The sequence below is a fragment of the Oryctolagus cuniculus genome, chromosome X, assembly GCF_051225735.1.
Source record: "Oryctolagus cuniculus isolate XC-2025 breed Fujian yellow rabbit chromosome X, ASM5122573v1, whole genome shotgun sequence".
NCBI classification, from domain to species: Eukaryota; Metazoa; Chordata; class Mammalia; order Lagomorpha; family Leporidae; genus Oryctolagus; species Oryctolagus cuniculus.
In genome coordinates, this window is record NC_142888.1 from 68,140,061 (window position 1) to 68,164,144 (window position 24,084).

At 35.1% G+C, this 24,084-nt stretch overlaps 1 protein-coding gene across 3 annotated transcripts in view; it reads right to left on the reverse strand.

The window, feature by feature from the left end:
* Positions 1 to 430: 430 nt before the first annotated feature.
* Positions 431 to 24,084, reverse strand: part of LOC103351928 (transmembrane protein 182) — a 96,474-nt gene continuing 72,820 nt past the window's right edge. Inside the window, exons 5-8 of one of the 3 annotated variants that reach the window (XM_070067072.2) lie at positions 14,152 to 14,245; positions 13,449 to 13,514; positions 4,632 to 4,682; positions 431 to 4,354 (exon numbers count right to left, since the gene is read on the reverse strand). In XM_070067072.2, the coding sequence (XP_069923173.1) occupies positions 4,330 to 4,354; positions 4,632 to 4,682; positions 13,449 to 13,514; positions 14,152 to 14,245 (236 nt within the window). In that variant the 3' untranslated portion in view covers positions 431 to 4,329. Of the gene's footprint in view, positions 4,355 to 4,631; positions 4,683 to 12,442; positions 14,246 to 24,084 lie in introns of those variants that run through there. The other 2 variants (XM_089324141.1, XM_089324140.1) reach the window with 2 other exon arrangements.

Consider the following 24,084-nt stretch of genomic DNA (forward strand, 5'->3'; position numbering starts at 1 on the left):
AAAATAAGTTTCCATGAAGATTACCTCCCGAAGTGCCTCTGTTTTGCTTTAGAGATATTAATTTAAAAATATGTCATTGAATAACAAATATTGTGCTTAAAAATACTGCTGTTATAAATCAAATGTAATAAAAACCAATCCAATGAGCTGTATTTTGTTATAAACTCTCTTGAAAAGTTTTCTATATTGTAGTTTATCTTATTCTAAGTTTACAGAACCTTTTGATGTAAGTGTCCACATTTTCCTACTTTTCCCTCATTTGTAATATCCCCAAGCTTGGGAATGGTGGAAAATAGTAATTAGCATTCCTTGGCGATTAAAATTAGGTTTTCAAATCCACAAATGAGGAATTGATTGACATTGTTGGACAAGGGCGACTCAGCTAACCAATCCATAGTTAACAAATAAAGAGAAAAGCAGACAGGTGATAATATTTTCAGAATTAATTTATTTTTGCAGTTTGAGCCTGCTGAAAAAATTCAGCACAAAATGAACCTTTGCTAGCCAATCCTGTTCACTGTGTAGCTAAGTTCAATAAAATGGCTTGTAAATTTTCCTAATTTACTTTTTTGTATTGTCTGTTTCTATTTGATATATCCTGTCTTCTGTTCTTAAAACAGTAAACAAGAAAAGAATTGGAGACTCACTGCCCTGTGAAGCTTATTTTTGAAAAGAAAGTTTCAATTAAGTAAATCTCAACTGTTTGTAGCTAAAAAGTTCTTAAGTATTAAACAAAGGAATGAAGCTGGAAAAATTATGAGAGCATGCTTCGCAGTCCCTACCCAGAAATTTATAGAGAAGTTCTCCCCCTGGTGGCTGAACAGTCACACTTATTCATGAAATCAAACCAGAAAGAAAAATCGAAAGATTCTCACAAAATTACCCTTAAATTTCATATTAATGTGGCTTGCTAAAATGTACCTTTTATGATTTCAAAAACTGATAGAATCTGTCTTCTCATAAATGTCTTAGCTATTATTTTATTTTTAAAATGCTATTTTGTTTGTACAAAACTTATTATATCGCATATTGGCCTTTATTTTGCCTAATTGCGATCCCTACCGAAATCTTTCTCATAATATGAACAACAATTCATGGCTATTTAGATTTATGACTTGGTCGTATTGTGAAACTGCATGTGTCCTTGAAAACTATTTTTCGTACAAACGAGTAGAGAATAGCATTCAGGCTGGTAGCTGTCTACCACGGTCTTTTCACACAGCTTATTTATTATAAAGAATAGTGCACAGTAGCATTTTCCTTGGTCTTGCCAGCTGGGCTCTGTGACTCTACAAATACCAATAAGTAGCATATTTACCTACACTTATCAGTCTTCCAACTAGAAGAAGGAGTTTCCAATAGTTTCAAATAATGTTGAAATATGTTCAATGATGTCAACAACAAAAAAAGCTGTCACAAGAGGTCGTCACACTCTCATAAACACTGGGAGCAATAAAACTCAGGCACTTTCCCTGCTGATGACTGCTTTCCAGTTGTATTCTCTGGGACAGATATTTCACTAATTAATTATGAAGTTTGTTGCAATCCACGAAACTGTCTCCATCTAATGTATTCAATTTGAATAGAAATGGCAAAGAACCTAAGATGATAGAAGAATGGTTCCTAAGAAGCCAAGGGGAAAATATGTTCTAAGGTAATTTCCCCATAGGCAAAACTGTAATTACAAAATTTCCTGATATCTCCAAACTAGCCTTCAACTAAATATCATTTTAGTCCTCACTGGTACAAATAGATGTCTACAATCTTGTTTTTGGGGGCATCCCACATTTATTTCATTTCTTCAATATGGAAACAAAAAAAAAGTACTAGAACTAAAATGATCCACTGCTAAGGCAATTCTCAGAAAAAAAAAATAACATTTTAAATGTGCATCTTGCTTCCCTATAACTATTTAAATCCCCTATATAATCAAGAAATAGATATAATACAGTTGTGATTTTAAACACAAATGTTGCATCCTTCTGTATTGTAGAGTTCCAGATTACCAACTTTTATTCTTCCCAGATTCCCACCACTTTCTTTGTCATATAGACAAGGGATCTTTATAGTATGTGGAAATACCAACTAATATGGTCGGTCTTGATAAACATCTTTAATTCGCTGCTAGTCTTATCTTGCAAAAGAGTTTAATATCACCTTCTAAATTAAATATGTTCAAACCTCAAAGCCCTTTAATTCCACGGCACACTCCAGAAATATTATTACTTACTTGTGCCAGAATCCATTGATAAACAATGTGTTATCCGTGTTCATAACATAACTCAAGTCCTATCATGATAGAAACATTATATGGTTCATTCATGAAGCATCTATTGTTCCTAGAAAAAGTATACCATATATGATGTGATCAGTAAATATTTTAAAATAAGTAATAGTCAAAGAAGAGGAAGCAGGGATGGTGCTATGGCATAGCGGGTAAAGGCTCCCCTGTGACACTAGCATACCATGTGGGCACTGGTTCAAGTCCCAGCTGCTCCATTTTCAAATCAACTCTCTGCTATGGCCTGGGAAAGCAGCAGAAGATGGCCCAAGTCCTTGGGCCCCTGTATCCGTGTGGGACACCCGAAAGAAGCTCCTGGCTCCTGGTTTTGGATCAGTCCAGCTGCAGCCATTGTAGTCATTTGGGGAGTGAACCAGTGGATTGTAGAATAGTAGGTCTTTCTTTGTCTTCCTCTTCCTCTTCCTCTTTCTCTCTCTCTCTCTCTCTCTCTCTCTCAACTCTGCCTTTTAAATAAATAAATCAATCTCTTTAAAAGGGGGAAAGAAGGTCAAACACTGCTCAAAATATGATGGTATAATAGATTTATGGTGTGTTTAAATTACTAAATATTCTGAATCAGTGAACAGATTGAAATACAAGTACAGGCCGGCGCCGCGACTCACTTGCCTAATCCTCCGCCTGCGGCGCTGGCACCCCAGGTTCTAGTCCCGGTTGGGGCGCCGGATTCTGTCCTGGTTGCTCCTCTTCCAGTCCAGCTCTCTGCTGTGGCCCAGGAGGGCAGTGGAGGATGGCCTAACTGCTTGGGCCTCTGCATCCACGTGGGAGACCAGGAAGAAGCACCTGGTTCCTAGCTTCGGATCTGTGCAGCGCTGGCCATAGCAGCCATTTGGTGGGTGAACCAAGGGAAAGGAAGACCTTTCTCTCTGTCTCTCTCTCTCACTAACTCTGCCTGTCCAAAAAAAAAATGAAATACAAGTACAAAGAAAAATGTTTGCTGCCTCTCAAAAACAGTATTGAGTGAAACAAGCCATACAGAAGAAAGATTGCAAATATTTTAATTCCACTGTTAGGTAAATAATAACTAAATTATATATTAGATATATATGTATAAATTATGAAAGTGTTAAAAATGATAAGGGAATATGATTCACAGAATTCAGAATAGTAATGACCTCAATGAGGAAGGAAGGAGTCAGGAAAGAAGGAAGTTCTCAGGGGTCTTAACATTTCATTTCTAAATCAACATGGAAGTTATGCAGTTGAGTAATTTTAAATTAACTCTTAAATTATATAGATTTTCTATATTTTGCAGCATGATAATAAAATGAAAGAAAATTTATATTTTCCACCTCATAAACAAAAATATGACAAAATAATCACTCCTATGAACCTTGATCCATTCTACCTCACACATTAATATATTCTGGAGAAGTGAACAATTAGCCTAGTGATTATAATGACTGAATCCCATGTCTGAGATCTTGGGTTCACTTCCTTTCTTCTACTCCTGACTCCAGCTTCTCACTAGTGTATACTCTGGAAAGCAACAGTAATCACTTAGTAATTTGATTCTTGCCAACCAAGTGGGAGTGTGTTCTTGGTTCCTGCCTCCATTTCGGTCCTTTCCTCTAGCCAATGCAGGCATTTGGGTAATTAATCGGTATTTGGGGGGAAGTCTATATGTATCTAACAAATAAATGAAATAATGTTTTAAATTTAAATAAATATACGTATTATATTCTTGGAAGTCTCAGTAACAGTACAAAAAAAAATCATACTGTGAGAGAATTTCATAATGCCTGTGTAGAAAAGACCTGCATCCAACTCAGCCAGAGAGAAGTTTCAGAACACTGAAGGAAGAAAGACATTTCCAGGAGATCAACTAAGGGAAAGAAAGCTTTAGCAACAGTGTGACGGGAAATGCAAACTGCATGCAGACTCTGAAAGCCAACAGATAAATGATAAATATACAAATACACTATGGAGTATGATTCACAATTGGTATGAGTTTTTTAAGTTAAATGATATTTCAAAGAACTGTAACTTTTCCAAAGGACCGCTCCTCCCACTCACCGAAAAATATGCATTCACTTTCTTCTGGCACTTGTAGACCTTCAATGGAAAAAATTAAGAAACAATAAATAGTTAAAAGTAATAACTCTCCTTTATTAATGGCTTACTACGCTTTTATGCACTACTTCATTTTTTCCATGCCTTCGAACATCATTCTTATTATTCATTTTACAGTTAAGGGCATTGATTCTGATTAACATGAAATAATTTATGCTGTTATAGAATTAGGATTGGAAACAGTACCCAAACCCAGTTAAACAGAATTTTGGAGCCCATGCTCTTAATTGTTATCCTATACAATTTTGTCCTGCCTTACCTCAGAAATGTTCGGGCACCATTCACTGATATTTCATAGCAATGTCTGCCCCTGCAAATGGGGAAAGAAGCAATAACTATATAAAGCCACGATGCTTAGCCATAGATTTACATTTATAACACCTGGGTAACTAAAATACTCAATGCTCAGAACTCTTGGTTTCTTAAGATATGTGTTATATTAATATTGATCAATATGATATTGATATTTTTAAATGTTAATGTTTTATATCCTTGCTACTGAAAATGTAGTCCCAGGACTAACAGTATCAGCATCACCTGAAAATTTATTGGAAATGCAGAATTCTATCCTAGAATTCTTGTATAAGAATCTACATTTAAGAAGTCTCTGATAATTTATATGCAGATTAATGTTCAGAGACCATGAATATAAAGCCATGCTTCTCAAAGCCGACTTCTTTCGAAAGTAACCTGGATACGTAGGGAAAATTTGGATTCCTGGGTCTTATCTAAGTCTTACTAAACCAGAATATTTACTCAGTGTACCAACCTGGCCCCTCTCTAGAAGTACCTTGCACAGACCCCATCCATCACTTCAGTCACCACCATGGGCCTGCCAATGGCTTAAAGAGCATTTCATTATCAAAAATCATCTATTTAATTTAGAAGTTAGGTTACTGCATTAAAAAAGGAATAATAATTTGTCAAGAATAATACATATTGCATTAATAATCAGGACAATTTCTAATTTTTTTTCTTTTCCTCCAGCAGAAACTAAAGGTCTCGTAATGTGACACATAAGGGAAACATTTTAATAGCGAAAATAAAGGAAATGGAAAAAAGACATGTCCTGTTTCTGGAGCAATTAGTATTTTGAATCACACCTAACTTGAAAAATGTCCTGAGAATGGTGCATTGCTTTGGATTCAATAAGCAAAGTGAAAGAATAAAGTCTCTGAGGAAAATTGCAACTAAGAAGATAAATGAGAGATATACTGAAGTCAGTTTGCCTAGCATCGTAACTTTGCCAAGAGCTGGTGTTTCCTTTAAAACACAGTTGATAACAGGACAGCCCAGCAAAGATTTATGAAAAGACACAGGCATATATGCCTTGCTAATGCCCATCTTGAATTCCTTGTTGACATGGTAGGATTTTTGAACAAGGCTCTTGCAATGGGGGTGTCTAACATACAAATAGATATAAATTCTAGTTGCTAAAAATGTGTATCGAGTTGAGTTTACAGCATAAGTCTGCCAATAAAGCCCTGGAGTAGGAAGTCTAAGCACTGGAATTAAGAAAAATTCATTATTCTTAATACTTAATAGATAACTATTCTTTGCTTCAATAAATGGTGATCTGTGTGTGAGAGGCATGCATTTAATGTAATAGGAAAAATCTTTAACTTAATAAATCCTTATCTTCTTTATCTGAGTCATTGCATGATGGTACCCACTTCAGTGAGTAATGCCTCTAATTCAATTTTTATTTTCAAAATTTAATAAATTTTCTACCTTTTCATAAATAGAAGTACTAGCTTCCAAGCAATGGTTTTATTTTTATGTTAGTCAATTTATATTTGTGTATCATTGTACGTTTTGGTTTGTGGAGTGAAAGAATAAGCAAGCTATCTCAGTTATCCATATTATAGAAGAGAGTATAGATCATATATGTAACATGACAATTTGTATGAAAAAGTAGTCCGAGTAAAGCAAACAGACCTTGGGGGCTTTTGGAAGCTTGTAATGTAATATCAGTGTCTTGTTCAACTAAGAAATTACCTGTAGGAGTTTCCATGCCCTTAATGAAAGCGAGAGAAAACTAGATGTGGCATTTGAACTGTCCCCTTATCTTTAAAATCAAAGAGAATCAATTAATCTCATGTAAATTTGGAATGAATAATGAATATCTTCTATATCAACTAGCCCTGGTAATATACTTGAATCACTGCTATAGCATCTTCACCAATTAGTTGCTCAACCTACAAATAAATTCCATCACTCCTGAAACAGCTCAATCTCTTGTCAGGTGTGCCTCTTCCTTTTTTAATATATAGCCAGAAATCTTTGTCTTTATCTTCCTCTCAGTGGTTACAGGAAAACCTAGTCCTTTCTCTCCTTCACACTTTTGATTATAGTTATTCTGATAACGCTTCAATTTATCTTTTCCACTTCAATTACTCCTAGTTTTTCCAACAAAGTTTTGATATCATAAAGTTTTAAATATTTACTTTATCTTGATAACCCTTTGATGAATATACTTATATTTGTCACTCTAGTCACAACATATATAGATGTCAGTTTATACCTCACCTTTGTCATGATAGTACTAATTCAAAAAAATATAGCTTTATGAATACATATGAATTGTTATTAGCACTCTTTATTGCCCATGGGTGTTTTTCATAGTGTTTCATACAACTTATTAATTTTAAGTAGCCACTAAATGTACTCAAGATATCAAAACAAACAGACTCTAAATGATATCAAATGACTCAATCACAATTGCTATTGAAGCAACCATGTTTTTTCAGGTAACCGCGTAAGTCAAAAAAAAAAATGATAGACACTCATTCTCAAAAAAAACATAATTTTATGTACAGATTTTATTACATTTGATTTCAAATATCCAGGTATTCATTTATCACTTCAATTTTTCAAGATATCATGCAGATATATAAATACCCATTGTCTCCACTTTAAAGGAATTATAATCTTACGTGTATAATCAATGTGTGTCCAAGTTTACCCAGGATAGTATTTGTTTCTCTCAATGTAACTAATTAATTGTAATTAATTGTACCCTCTTAAACAAAATTGTAGTAGTTTGAACAATAAATTATAAGATTATCTTATTTATATGAAAGTACAAAAGAAAAACGCATAACTCTGTGTAACAAGATGTGGTACTCAATGTCACAAAAATATTAAAAATATACTTCTCCTGAGAAAGTGAGTGAAGTGGAACTTAACTCATAGTTTATCAGATGCTTCCTTTCAGTACTTGGACACAAAACTGGACTACATTCTCCAGTTTCTCTTGGAGTTAGGTACAATCATGTACCTTGGCAACACAGTGTGGACGGAATTCATGCATGGCACTTTCATATCTCACTAATAAAAATCTCAAATAATACCTCTGCTCTTTATCCTCATGCATCAGGTGAATGGAGACTATCCTTGGACTCTAGAGAAGAGGAGAGTCACAAGTTGGAGGGACAACAGATCTTGAATGAATGTGCCTGGCAAACATCTCTTCCAAACAACTGACTCACATGAGTATTCAACATGAAAATTGCGTATATATTGTGTTAAGCTACTGAAATCAGAAATGTTTATTAAAATGGGACCACAGGGCCAGGAGAGTTGTGGTACAGTAGGTTAAGCCTCTGCTCCCAAAGATGGACATGGCATCACATTTCAGAGAGAAAGATCAGTTCCAGGCTACTCCACATTCAATCCAAGTCCCTTCTAATGCATCTGGAAAAGCAGGCTGATATCCCAAGTACTTGTTTCCCTGCCACTCCCAAGGGAGACATGGATGGAGGTCTGGGTCTCCACCTACAACCTTACCCAGCCTCCTATTGTAACACCTTCAAGTTACCTAAAGCAAAATGAACATGATTTAGAAAATTTAGGAAATTAATATATTCCAAGAGCATAATTTCAATGCAAGAATCCAAGAATTGCAGGGTGGGGGCCAGTGCTATGGGACAACAAGTTAACCCATGTACACCTACATCCCATATTGGAGTATCCATTTGAGTCCTGACTGCTTCCCTTCCAATATAGCTTCCTTCTAATGTGCCTAAGAAGCAACAGATGATGGCTCAAGTGCTTGGATCCCTGAAACCTATATAGGAGACTTGGATGGAATGCCTGGACTAGTCCTGGCAGTTGTAGCCATTTGGGGAGTGAACCATCATATGGCAGATCTCTCTCTCTCTCTCTCTTCTCCCCACCCCTCTCTCCCACTTACTAAGTCTTTCAAATAAATAAATACATACATCTTTTTTAAAATAAGAATGGTAGGATGGAGAAGAAAGTCAACACTTTGGGACTTTACTTATAGGATGAAGTATGACTATCATAACATAGTAGGCAATCACTTGTTCCATCAGTCATAGACAATATATAAAGGCCACTTATATGACACAATTCACATACCTAAATCATCTTTTCCCTACAAGGATATTTACAAGCTTCAAAATCTTTGTTTTCCCTTCAATTTCTTGTTCTTAACTTGCAATCTACGGAATTAGACAAAATTGTATAAGTAGTTTAATATGTCTTTGGAAAGAGGTAGAGAAAGAAACAAAGATGGAAGGACCTAGCCATTTGCATTTGTTGAGATGCCCCAAAATAGGCATTTCTATATTTATCTTGAATTTGAACCCACAACGGCTATTGGATTATTGTGATTGTTTCTTCACTATGTTTTGAGATATTTCCTTCTAGCCCAGTCCATGAAATAATTATAAAATTTCTACTCATTTATAAATTGGTGTCTTTAAAATATAGACATAAACTTGACTGCTTCTGATCAGTCTTTCCTGCAAACAGATAAGTCAAAGCCAAATAGTAGATATCTAAAAAGATAAAGAAATGAAATGGAAATTATGTGCTAGTTATTATGTGAGAGTCAAATGGCAGCATCTTTACATTTGAATCTTATTTTGTTCTAAGCTCAATTCACTTCTCTGCCTCAGTAACTTCAATATAGAATCCATTTTTCCTTCTGGTAATGAAATCATTCACAAGGAACCAGGGTCATTGCTCTCAACATGAGGTTGGTATATGAAGATTGAGATTATTAGGTGATCAAATTGATTTTATTCTGAATCCAGAAAGATGTATTGCTGACTAAATCACTCATATCTGGTTTTGTTTATAAAATCAGTTACATACTGGAAACAGATACAGCTCAAATCTATAGTAAGTGAAGGTTTGGTTTGTCTAGGTTCTAGTTAACTTTTCAACAACATTCCCAATCATCCTCCAAAACTCTTGAAGTACAGCAATAGTCCTGACAAAAACATATTGAGAACTTTATATTCTTCTAGATATATTCACATGACAGGTCTTCTGCTGTAGAAATTTGGGTCTGATAGAGGAATAGTTTATCTCACATTTTTTTTGAAAGTACATACTACATGATCCCAGAGAAATAAGCACATTGTAAGATTGCTATATTTGGGCCAAACTGAAATCAACTGAGCAATAAGACATCTTTCTATATATATATATATATTAATAAATATTTATTTCAAATGCTTAATTTTCTTAAAAAAGAAAATGAGTTTTAAATTCCTGTTAGTCCTAAAACAGGTAAAGAATGAGTAAATCCTCTAAAGATGGCTTTTCTCTGTGGTATGTATGCTTAACTTAAGCATTTCATAAATGCTTTGATGATGTTAGAATAAGTTTTTTCAAGGATAAATGATGAAGAAGATATGTCTAAATGCACTATTAAAGAGAAAATACACTTCCATAGTCAAAACTAAGACACTAGCCACCAGTAGTTTCGGATCTCAGAAATTCTGACAGATTTCAAGCTGTTTTCTGTAGTTTGAGGTACCTGTTTTCCTTCAGTAACTACCTTTCTACATGCTCAAGTCGTTTTATGTGAGGAAAGAGAGGCAAGTGAGTAAAAATCTTGACCTTTTCTACTGCCATATAATATACTATTAGTGTATTTAGTTGTAAGTGTTAATCTCTACATTGAATATTTCATTAAGTGACAAAGAAATTTATATAAAGAGCCAATTTATGGGAAAGAATTACCACTCAAAATGCCAGTGGAGCATAAGCATAACCCTAAGAGATGTCATTAAAAGACACTTAAGACTGGACTTAGATAAAACCTTTAAATATGAGTGTATTTCAAAATGTCACATAACTTGTTTTTCAGTGCTTTTTGAGACAAGGGTCTATTGTTCTGTGTATAAGCTTAGTGGGCCCTGAACTAAGTAAAACTGGTAAATTTAAAGTGCACTTAGGACTTCTGTAAGAGGATAAATGAACATCAGTGCCTGTCATTTTAAAATCCATTATCAAGAATAGAATAGAAAAATAAAATGAGTGTTTCAGTTCAACAATCACTGAGTTGCCATCTCCTAAAAATTGTCAATGCACAAATGATCTTCACTAAAAGCAAGTAATCTACATGTCCATCTATTTCACACATTCTACATACAGCAGCACTTACCTTACTCACTTGTTTTCTCTTGCGCATTCACCCATGTATATTTCCTAGCCCACTGCATTAGTTAATTGATAATTGAAAGCCAAGATTCAAAATCACCTTGCAATTTTAATAGTGAAATAAAAATGTGGCTATTAATTTTGAAAAAATAGCTAAGCATAGAATATTGAATCTTATCCTATTAATTTTTGTGGCCACAGACACATTTTCTAAACCTCTGAACATTAAATATTAATTGGTAAAATGTCAAAAAATATAAAGTGTCCATTACTAAATCCTTCTTGGCTCCAAAACTTATGCAGATTTACTTGCCCCAGAAAAGTCAACCTACAAGTAAAATCAAAGATTCTCCTTGTCCAGAATAGGCAGAACTAACTGGTCTACACACACACACACACACACACACAAATGAGTTACCTCTTGGTTTTATACTTAATGTCCGTTATCAAAATCTGAGACCACAGATCTTCAATTCAATGTTTAAAAGATCCATATAAGTACAACACCAATGCAAGGCAATGACCATCAAGAGAAATAGAAGGTGCCTCTTTGGAGAAGCAGGAGAATTTTCTTAGATGCCCATTCTTAAACCTTCCATAAATTAAAGAGTGAGAGGGGGTGGGGCTAGCATAGCCCTAAAGAAACTCCAAGGGTCTTATTGCAAACACTCATTTAAAAATAGTGACTTAGTACAACTGTGGATGGAAGAAACTTCCCTATTTGTTCCTGGAGTCTGATATATTACAGAGATATTGGAAGGAGATATCTTGGGTCAGAGAAAAATACAGACATTCCTTTAGTATAATATAATATCTGTAGTATACCACCAAGGCATTAATCTTTGCAGTTTTAGAGATTTTCAAAGACTGATATCTGATCTTACTGCAAAGCCCTAGTATCTGAGGTTTCCCCTTTACCTAACCAGCAACAAGTTGACTGAAATAAAATAATCATAAGTTAACACTAGAACTTTGACATAGACTATGTATTTATAATAGAAAGAATATGAATTTAAAGGACCACAGTGAAACATTTCTAAGGCTGAGGCAATGACCGCATCAGATACTGTAAAGTTTGAGAAATGAAGCTGTGACTTATGAATAGTGTTAACTCTCTGCCTTAAAAAACCCGATAAACAGAATTGCTCCTCTCTCTTCTGAGTTATTCTGAAATGTAGTTGCCCCACTTATGGGGAGTGGCCTATCTCAAGTGATAGGCATTCTCATTCTCCCACCATACAATGACTGTTGTTAAAAAAAATCATCAGAAACCAAGAAAAATGAAAAATTCCCCTCAAATTGTCACAAAGTGAACTTTAAAATATAGACCTGTTGTTCTAGGCATAATTTGGGTACCCAGAAACTTCATTTACATGGAAACCTACTAACATTCTGAGTTTCAACAAGGAGTCCAATTGGAGTTTACAGTTGAGATAACCATATATGTCTCTGTAAGACAGTTAAATTCTCAGTGTCTCGGGTTTTTTTCCCTCTGAAATATTAAGAGGACATGACTATGTGCTCTCCAAGATCTCTTCACTTCAAGCATGTGATGTTGGGTTTTTGAATTTCCCTTCAGGATTTTTTCTTTACAAGTGAAAGAGATCATATATGTGCAACAGGAATATCAACTGATACAACAAACAAATGTTCATAATTTATCATGCATTTTATTAGTCACATTTTAAACCTACAACTTAGAAATAAAAAAGGATAGCATTTGACACAGTCATAAAACATTTCTAAACTTAAATTTATAATATTCCAAGAAACATATTTACATAAATTTGGTGTAATAATGATTGAATAGGTACTTATAGCCACAGCACAGAAGAAGCACAATTATCTGAAGCTTTTAATCAGTAAATGTATTACTAGTCTGGAAAATATAGACTGAATTTGATTCACTACAAACACACTTAAAAAGTCTTAGGAAATCTAAAGATACCAGCAATACATTCTCATTTATTAATGGAGAGTACTAGTTCCCCTTATGGGCCTCACATATTCATCACAGACAATAAGAATCTTCAAAAGTGCCTATATACAAACTTTAATTCATGAATGATTTTAATATGAAAACTTTTACTTTTTAAAATTCTGGTACAAATAATCAAGAAGATTGCTGCCTTCTATCAATGTACTTCTACATTATCTTCAGATTTTTCATTTTTCTAAAGAGTTCTTAAAATGAAACACAGAAATGTTAAGAAAATAGGAGGATGTGATACAAATGTTGAAGTATTTAGATATAATAAAGGTGAAAACAGGACCCACTTAATGAGTATGGTAGCTGTTCTTCCTCCACATTACTAACATTTAATATGGTTGACTTGGTAGCAAAGATGGGCAAAGATTATATCAATTGATGTAAACTTTCTCAACCCTCAGTCCAGAATTAGAACTCTCTGGATGTACCTTGTCCCTTTGCTAACACAAGCCTTTTTCACTGTGAAACTATGACCTTCAGTTGTATTTGTTCAGGTGAAGTATTCTAAATTTTAATATTTTTGTAAACCCTTGCTCAAGTGTAAATCTCCTTGTGCTGGAAGGCCACGCAAACTAGGACATGAAAATATGAAACAGTTTACCCTTCAGATGCAACTGTTTTTTTCTTCATCCCATTAAAATGTGCATGCTTTAATTCAGTGCTTACTTTTTAAAGTTTGTCTGCTGAGGGGAATGAGGCAAGAAAAACATCGGTGTGTCTCCTGGCACATCCCTGAAATTTAAATTGAGAAATAATGGTTGCTGGTCTGGGATGTTAATTATGGTTAATTGATTATTTGATAAAAGTCAAGCTCAACTTATCATAAAAGAGAAACACTGCATTCCAACTTAGGTCAACTTTGGAAAGCCTAAAAATGAAATCATGGCACCACAATTTGGGAACATTATCCTATTGTAAATGTGTTTATAAATTTGTTAAGAAAACAGAGCCAGTCTTTTTACGTCTGCAACCTGAGACCAAATTAAAACTCATTCCAGGTCCTTTTTGAAATTACTTATCCTAAGGCATGTTTTACTTTAGTAAAATCACCACTACTAAAGTAAATTTCATTCATTGGGAAATGGCATGTTAACAATTTATACTGATGGTAAGTAATGTTACTAGTACTTGGCAAAAGCCCAAACCTGAAATATGCTTCACCTTCATTGAAGCATCCATGAAGAATCTGCCCAGAAGATTTCACTGTGGCCTTTGGGAATTTTAGTTTGTTTACTTCTGAAACTCCTCAAGCTCCCAGCCAATGAAATGAAACATAATCCCAGACATGCATACAAAGGGAGTTCCAAAAGCAGCAAACATGAATGACCATCCATATTTCACATCAATGACGACGTTCTCTGGGACACACCTGTTGCTCCTTTCTATAGATATATATTTTGGAAAATCAACTGCATATTCCTTCCATAGCACAAACAGGCTGAGGATCAGGCTAAACAGGGCCCCTGTGGAAGAAAGTCAAAAAGACATTTATTTCCCATATAAAGATAGAATCTTAAAGTAAATTCATTTTCCCAAATGCAGAAAACAGCTTTGAAAGAATTTTAACGTGATTATTTCTCTCATAAATATAGAAAACACTTACTGCAAACTCCTCTGATTTCTTCAAATTTAAATAGCATTACACATCAAATCTTCATGAACATGGTCAACTATTCGTTGAAATAGAAAAGGTAGGCTAAGGAGTTTTTCTTTATCCCTACACACCAATGTGCTTCAAAATGTATTTGAAAGGCAAAGAGATATGAGAGAGAGAGAGAGGGAGAGAGAGAGATTTTATCTACAGTTTCACTCTCCAGATGCCTGTAACAGCTAGACAGGTGGAGCTGGGACAAACCACAGCCAGGAGCTGGGAGCTCAATCCAGTCTCCCTCTCAGGTGGCAAGGGCCCACATACTTGAGCCATGATCTGCTGCCTCCAAATGCATTAGCAGGAAGCTGGAGTCAGAGAGCAGAGCTGGAAGTCAAAACCAGACATACCAACTGAGGATGCAGAGTCCCAAACAACATGTCAACTGCTATCCCTAACACTCACTCCTATGCTAGTTGTTAAATGACAATTACCATGCCATACTGAACTAAACATAGGCTCTACCAAAGTCAGAACCACTAAAACAGTGAAACAAGTAATCCATGCTTTTTGTACCCTCTTTGTTTTCCAACTGCTCAAATGTCCATAATTCACTTAATGTTTACATTTACCAAATGTTCATCCCATAATATATGTACATGCATTTAAATATAATTAAAAATAACTCATCAGTAAAATTTGCTAACACTTTCCTCAATTCTTCAAGAGAAATTGATTCACCATAAATGTTTCTATAGCTATAGCTGCCATATACCTTGGCTCACTGCTATATATTGCTTCTGTGACTCAAGTCCAAATAAGATAGCCTAGAGCTATAGCACGATTTAATGGCATCCTACACAATATAGGTACTTTAAAATATTCAATTCAAATGAAAGTCGGAATATTAGAATGAGTTTTTATTGACTTTAAATGTTTTATTAATGCAGTAATATATCATTTTCATAAATATTACAACCATTGAGGGCATCAATCCCCATTGATCCACATATCCAATCTTTCTACTGCTGTTAGATAGGTAGGTATTCCTCTTGATGATTTTAATTTAAATTTAAAATGGATATTCTTGAGATTCATATTATAAACCAGAAGTTTGCATCTTTAATAGTTTAAACCCAGATATATGGAGAGCACTTTATAATACAAGATAATACCAGATAGAAATTCTTCCCAAATTATACTGAGAGATTGGCTCTAGGACAAAGTTTTCTAAAAGTTTATTGATGAGCCACATCCACTAAACCATTGAAAACTTCTGTACTCTCGGATGAATAGTACAAATTAATTAGGCCTAATTATTCCATATTGTCACATACTATAATATCACTGTATCCCATCAATACATACAATTATTATTTATAAATTAAAAGAAAATTTAATAAAGTTACTGTTAGTGACAAAAACATTTTGGGGGGCAAGCGCCATTGTGCAGTAGGTTAATTCTCTGCCTGTAGAGCCCGCATCCCATATGGGCACCTGTTAGAGCTCCAACAGCTCCTCTTCCAATCCAGCTCTCTGCTACAGCCTGGGATAGCAGTAGGAGATGACCCAAGTGCTTGGGCCCCTGTACCCACTTGGGAGACCTGGAAGAAGCTCCTGGCTCCTGGCTTCAGATCAGCTCAGCTCTTGCTGTTTCAGCCATTTGGACGGTGAACCAGTGGATGGATAACCTTTCCCTCTGTCTCAAACTCTCACTGTCTGTAAATCTACCTCTCAAATAAATAAATAAAATATTTTTTTAAAAAAAGAATGACTTGGGGCCGGCGCTGTGGTGCAGCTGGTTAATGCCCTGCCCTGAAGTGCCAGCATCCCATATGGGTGCCGGTTCTAGTCCCGGCTGCTCCACTTCCAATCCAGCTCTCTGTAATGGCCTGGGATAGCAGTAGAGGATGGTCCAAGTCCTTGGGCCCCTGCACCTGCATGGGAGACCCAGAGGAAGCTTCTGGCTTCTGGCTTCCGGCTTCCGATCAGTGCAGCTCCGGCCGTTGAGGCCAATTAGGGAGTGAACCATCAGATGGAAGACCTCTCTATCTCTGCTTCTGCCTCTCTGCAACTCTGCCTTTCAAATAAATAAATAAATCTTTTTAAAAAGAATAATTTAGTATATGAAGAAGCATTTAAAATATTTAGTAATATGTAAGATGCCCTTGTCCTGACTGTCAAGGGACAACTTTCTACTTTATTCCTTTTAATATTTTTTTTGTTCTACTTAATACCATTGGTTGAACTCTTTAATTAACACACAATTATTCTTAGGTGTTTAAATTTAACTTAAAAGTGATCCCTGTTAAATATAAGAGTGAGAATAAGAGAGGGAGGAGATGCACATGCTCAATAGTACTTATCCTAATGGTAGAGTTAGAAACATGCCAGGGGATTCCAATTCAATCCCATCAAGGTGGCATGTACCAATGTCATCTCACTAGTCAAAGTGATCAGTTTCAGTTCATAATTGATCATTATGATAGGATTAAGAGTCAAAGGGATCACATAAACAAGACTAGTGTCTGATAATACTGATAGAATTAAAAAGGAGAGAATGATCTAACATGGGAAGCAGGATACACAGAATGGCAGATGTCCTAAACAGCACTCTGGCCTCAGAATCAGCCCTTAAGGCATGCGGATCCGGCTAAAAAGCCCATGAGAGTATTTCAGACATGGAAAGCCAAGACACTCTGGCAAAAAAAAATGACCCTAAATGAAAGATCTCTGCGAGTGAGATCCTGGCAGAAAGAACGGGCCATCAAAGAAGGAGGTACCTTTCTCTGAAGGGAGGAGAGAACTTCCACTTTGACTATGGCCTTGTCTAAATAAGATGGGAGCTGGCAAACTCCAGAGGCTCCCATAGCCTTGGCAGCTCATGAAAAGAGTGTCGGGTGATTACTGACGTCACAAATAAGAGGGTCAATTGTTAAATCAACAACAGGAGTCACTGTGCACTTACTCCTCATGTAGGATCTCTGTCCTTAATGTGTTGTACTATGTGAATTAACGGTATAATTAGTACTCAAACAGTATTTTACACTTCGTGTTTCTGTGTGGGTGCAAACTGTTGAAATCTTTACTTAGTATATACTAAATTGATCTTCTGTATATAAAGATAATTGAAAATGAATCTTGATGAAGAATGGGATGGGAGAGACAGTAGGAGATGGGATGGTTGTGGGTGGGAGGGTAGTTATGGGGGGAAAAAGCCACTATAATCCAAATGTTCTACTTTGGAAATTTATATTTATTAAATAAAAGTTTAAAAAGGAAAATATAAAAATAATAGAATGCAATAATATATAAGATTATAAGATTTTAGAAAGCCTGGATACAATTAAATAAAATGTAAGAAGATATTAGATATGTTTAAATTGAGGACATGTACTAGTTGTTCAATAAATGGTTGTCATCATTATCATGATTAAATTTCCATATTATAGCACATGATGTAAATAGACAATTCATCAAGTGACTAATGTGAAACTCAATGACGCCATTTGGAAGAATCATTTGTTAGAATTCTCACACAATCTAAAAAAATACTAGAAGAATTTTCTAGAAATTTCCACAGTTTGACCAATTCTCTTGCCTTTCCAAACACTATAGACTTAATGTAGGTTGAGGGGATTTGGTATGTGATTCTATTCACTATGCCACAACTCATCAGTCATACTTCATTGGAGACAGAGTTCAACGATAGTACAACAAAGGGCCAAATGTTTTCTTAAATTTGAACCTAGCAGTTTTCAATTAGATATGAGTATTTTTCCCATTTATCCCTAATCTAAAAGGGTTTTAATTACATTTGAATGTGAAAAGTAACACAAAGTATATCATTAGACCGCTGTAATTTGATTTTTCCATTTCACAGAAATTACTATCCATACTATGGCTCAGCTTCATGAGGATTTGTTTTCTCACTCTAAGATGTATTTTTATAGTGTCTAACAAACCACTGGAGACAGGGAGCTTAATAAATGTTTCTTTTACTAGAAATAATTCAATTCATTAACAGTACAGATACATCTGCTTTTCTATTTTTAAGTCTGTTGAATTTTGAAAGCAGTATCAGACAGTTCTTCAGCCATCAAGGCTTTAAGCACGTGATGGAGATTCACACATTGGGAAGCTCATTTGCACTCTGCCCTTAAGTCTTCTAGTGAAATTTCCTTGTGGAAATTTTCCATTTGTATCTTCTAACTCGTCTCCAGAGATCACATCAGATTGGTTTCAGAAAATTCTACTTTTTACTAAACACTATCACAGTGTATAGTGTGTGATGGAACATTTTCCACAGCAAGAAAACATCTCATATATATTGTATCTTTCTACAATCCCGCAGAGAAATACCTAATTATTTAAAATGCTAAACATATTCCATGCAGACAAATAGCAAATAATTATATAATACCTCTTTGTAACTGATGTTTTTAATTAGTTTCTCTTAAGGGATGTAAGAAAAGGATCAGTTGTCAGAAGGAGTGTCAGCGTAAAAAACAATCTTTAATTTTTTTTCCTTAAAAATAGGCTTTCCCCTAAAGGTATTTTCCTAGTTTGTAAATTGTCTTTCATACTCACCAGGATCCTTAAAAATAGCTACTCAAAAGTAAGGACCACACACTCTTACAATTCCTTGGAGCGATATTTCCTAGATTTGCCTGCCCATAAGAGTCACCAATGGTACTTTTTATATATATTGCTAGGATGCTAGGATGGTCCCAAGAAGGCTCTGATTCACTAAGTCAGGAGTGGATTCTTGAAATCAATATTTTAACAAGCAACTTAGGTTACCCTTAATACAAGACAAAGAAATCCTGCCGTAAAGAAAGGACCCAACAAAATGAAGCCACATTTTCTAGGTGATTTTTTGTTTGACGAATATGGGATAATGAGTAAGGAACATTCCATCCAATCATCTCACTTGGATGAATTTAGATTAAAATAACTCTCATATAAGTAGATTTGCAACACAACAAAACTAATGGAAATAAATTATCACAACCATGTCCCTTGGATTAAAACATAGTACATTTAGGAACTCAACCTGTAATAAATTAATAATAAGAAGGAGGAAGCCAATAATAGTACCACTTATTCAACCTTTACTATTCAGTCTTGCATTAAGTGCTTTTTGCATAATCATGCACTTACTTCTTAAAATAACTGTGAGAGGTGCCTTTATTCTCACAATTTAATACATGAGAAATTGAAACAGAAAGTGATATGGTTAATTGACTATATTTTAAAGACCTTAAAAAGTATATACTTTGTCAACAATCAAGTAATTCAGAAAGGAGGCAAAATTTATGTCTGATAAATACTTAGCCAAGATTTGGTACAGACAAATTTCAATTTGGATAAGCAGTAGTTAACACCTTTATTTTCTTGTTTACATTACCTAGTATCAGATAGTCTTGCATCAATATGGAAAAATCGCTTTATAATAGAATGTACTGCCACTTGCATGTTATATACCACAGTTGACTAAATTTAGTAAAGGACACAGAGGATTTGAACTGAAAGTCCTTGAATGCTAATTACAGCATCAACAGTTTATGAATCTTACAGGTTTACATCCTGATAGTCTGTGACCTTTGGCAAATGATGTAACCTCTCACAATGTTAATTTCCTTCTACATATTCCATGTAGACAAATAGCAAAGAATTATATAATACCTCTTTTTAACCAATGTTTTTAATCACACTTTCTCTTAAGGGGTGTAAGAAAAGGATCCGTTGTCAGGAGCGTCAGCTTAGAAAACAATCTTTTGTTATTTTTCCTTAAAAATGGGTTTTGCCCTAAAGGTATTTTTCTAGTTTTGAGGTTGTCTTTCAGACTCACCAGGATCCTTAAAAATGGCTACTCAAAAGCAAGGGCCACAAGAACATTTACCTGGTAAGGCTGTTGTAAGATTTCAGTGAGCTAATGCATCTAAAATACTTAGTTTAGTGCTTGTGACATATTGAGGGCTTGGAAAGTGCTGATTAAAGTGAGAGTTATGCTTCTGCTGATGATAGTTGTAGCCTCTATGCCATTGTCACCATCACACCACAAGAATCTCAGCAATATGTTTCTTCTTTTTTACTTTCTATAAAAGTCATTTTAGGAATGTAAAGAACGTGAAAATAAATTTATAGGAAAAAGACAGACATAAAATATCACTAAAGATTAATAGTGAGAAGGTGGATTTTTTTTTCAGCGTGAATACTGTATCTCCATGCTATTCACATCTCTCAAAATTTTTCTTCTTGGAGTCGACACTATGGCACAGTGGGTAATGCTGCCGCCTTCAGTGCAGGCATCCCATATAGGTGCTGGTTCAAGTCCCAGTTGCTCCACTTCTGATCCAGCTCCCTGCTAATGGTCCTAGGAAAACAGCGAAGGATGGTCTAAGTCCTTGGGCCCCTGGACCCGTGTGGAAGAGACGGATGAAACTGCTGGCTCCTGGCTTTGGATTGGCCCAGCTGTAGCCATTGCGGACATTTGGTGAGTGAATCAGTGGATGAAAGATTCTCTCTCTTTCTGTCTGCCTCTACCTCTCTGTAATTCTGCCTTTCCAACAGATAAGACTTTTTTTGTTTTTGTTTTTGTCTCAATTTATTCATGTTTAGGATGAATACACTAATAAATACCTCTTTTTCTCAGTATTGGACAGTATGAGTGGTAAAGGAAACAAAAACAGTCTAAATATTAAAATGTATACTTTGTTGTTTATCTCCAAATTTCAAATTCACAATATCTATGTCAGGGAAATAGCTCTATAGCTGTTCAGGAATTACTGGTAGCAACATCATCCTGATAACAAAAAACAGTCACTTGCTATAATCATAGTGATTTGAGGAACTTTTGCAGGAGTTGGAAAACCACGGGTCTTGGAGTCAAAGAGCTCAGAGGTGAGTTCTAGCTCTATTACTCATTTACTGAACTGCCTTGGGCAAATTACTTCACTGTGCACAGCCTTAGTTGCCCCAGAGTTATTTTAAGAAGTATTTATTTGCACTACACAAGTAAGAGGGTTATTTATCAACTAATAAGTTCTTTATGCTAAGAGAAAATTAGTTCTCTTGATGCTTCAGCACATATCTGAAAAAAGTAACCTCATTGACAGCAGCAAGCCAATTAGCTATAAAGTTATTTAAAAGAAATGTACTCAACAAGAGCTAATTTGCTAAATTTATTCATTTTACAAAAAAATCTTCCTTTTTAACTCTTTGCCACATTATAACAGCTAATATCAGATGAGATTGTTTCAAAAGAATTTCAGTAGTCTTTGTTTTTATGTTTCAGTTAAAGGCATAGAAAATGGAGATAAAGATGCAGAACGAATGAAGGCCTCACAATTCTGGCATTTTAGTGGCCAACAGGCCTTTTACCAGTTAAACCATTATGAGTTTTCCACATCTCTTAAGTAATAAAAATACATTTTAAAAATATAAAGAAGTAAGTTTATTTTTTTTTCATTTTCGATTCTCTTTATATACAGAAGATCAGTTTAGCATACATTAAGTAAAGATTTCAACAGTTTGCTCCCACACAAACATAAAGTGAAAAATAATAGATGATTTTTTAAATGATGATGAAATCAGATCAGACCTATTGTCATGTTTAATCCCAGTGAGAGTCAAGTTGGGAATTGATAATTTCTTCTTTTTTTTTTTTTTACAGAAGATCAGTTTAGTATACATTAAGTAAAGATTTCAACAGTTTGCACCCCCATAGAAACACAAAGCGAAATATACTGTTTGAGTACTCATTATAGCATTAAGTCTCAATGTACAACACATTAAGGACAGAGATCCTACATGAGGAGTAAGTGCACAGTGACTCCTGTTGTTGACTTTACAAATTGACACTCCTGTTTATGGCATCAGTAATCTCCCTATGCACCAGTCATGAGTTTCCAAGGCTATGGAAGCCTTTTGAGTTCACCGACTCTTATCTTGTTTAGACAAGGTCATAGTCAAAGTGGAGGTTCTCTCCTCCCTTCAGAGAAAGGTACCTCCTTCTTTGAAGACCTGTTCTTTCCACTGGGATCTCACTCACAGTGATCTTTCATTTAGGGTTTTTTTTTTTTTTTTTTTTTTTTGCCAGAGTGTCTTGGCTTTCCATGCCTGAAATACTCTCAAGGGCTTTTCAGCCAGATTGGAATGCCTTTAGGGCTGATTCTGAGGCCAGAGTGCTGTTTAGGACATCCACCATTCTATGAGTCTGCTGAGTATCTCGCTTCCCATGTTGGATCACTCTCCCCTTTATTTATTCTATCGGTTAGTATTAGCAGGTACTAGACTTGTTTATGTATTCCCTTTGACTCTTAGTCCTTTCATTATGATCAATTGTGAACTGAAATTGATCACTTGGACTGGTGAGATGGCATTGGTACATGGCCACCTTGATGGGATTAAATTGGAGTCCCCTGGTATGTTTCTAACTCTACCATTTGGGGCAAGTCAGCTTGAGCATGTCCCAAATTGTACATCTCTTCCCTCTCTTATTCCCACTCTTATGTTTAACAGGGATCACATTTCAGTTAAATTTCAACACTTAAGAATAACTGTGTATTAATTTCAGAATTAAACCAGTCATATTAAGTAGAACAGACAAAAAAAACTACAAAGAGGGATAATGTATTAAGTTGTTCATTAACGGTCAGGGCTATGCTGATCAAGTCACCGTTTCTCATAGTGTCCATTTCACTTCAACAGGTTTCCTTTTTGGTGTTCAGTCAGTTGTCACCGATCAGGGAGAAAGTAAGTTTATTAAACCCACTTGGGCAAATCATCTCTTCAGTGAATGGACATTTGGAAATTTCTGTCAGAAAGTGAGTGATTTCATCATGCACTGATTGATTTAACAGAGATATCAAATGAAAAGAACAGAGAGCTGAATTTGGTTCAAGTATTTGGGGAAAGATGAAACTGGTAGTATAAGAGTTGGATTTACATGAATAGGAACGAAAGAATATCCTAACACTAGAGGGGCATCATAACACACAGGTGTTTCTTTCACTAAGAAAAACACTTTAAATACAACATTAGAAATAAAGAGTATAAAAGAGCTGTTGGGAAAGTGGGGAATGTTTTTGTTATGTTCTTGCAGTAATACTGCATAATGTTGCCCATGAACTAGCGGTGAAGGCAATATTGATGAACTAAATGAAGATCATGATGAATCCAGATTTAAAATGAAGTCAATTATGATTGATTTTTTAATTGACTTCATTTTAAATCTGGATTCATCATGATCTTCATTTAGTTCATCAATATTGCCTTCACCGCTAGTTCATGGGCAACATTATGCAGTATTACTGCAAGAACATAACAAAAACATTCCCCACTTTCCCAACAGCTCTTTTATACTCTTTATTTCTAATGTTGTATTTAAAGTGTTTTTCTTAGTGAAAGAAACACCTGTGTGTTATGATGCCCCTCTAGTGTTAGGATATTCTTTCGTTCCTATTCATGTAAATCCAACTCTTATACTACCAGTTTCATCTTTCCCCAAATACTTGAACCAAATTCAGCTCTCTGTTCTTTTCATTTGATATCTCTGTTAAATCAATCAGTGCATGATGAAATCACTCACTTTCTGACAGAAATTTCCAAATGTCCATTCACTGAAGAGATGATTTGCCCAAGTGAAATAAGCCAGTCCCAAAGGGACAAATACCATATGTTCTCCCTGATCGGTGACAACTGACTGAA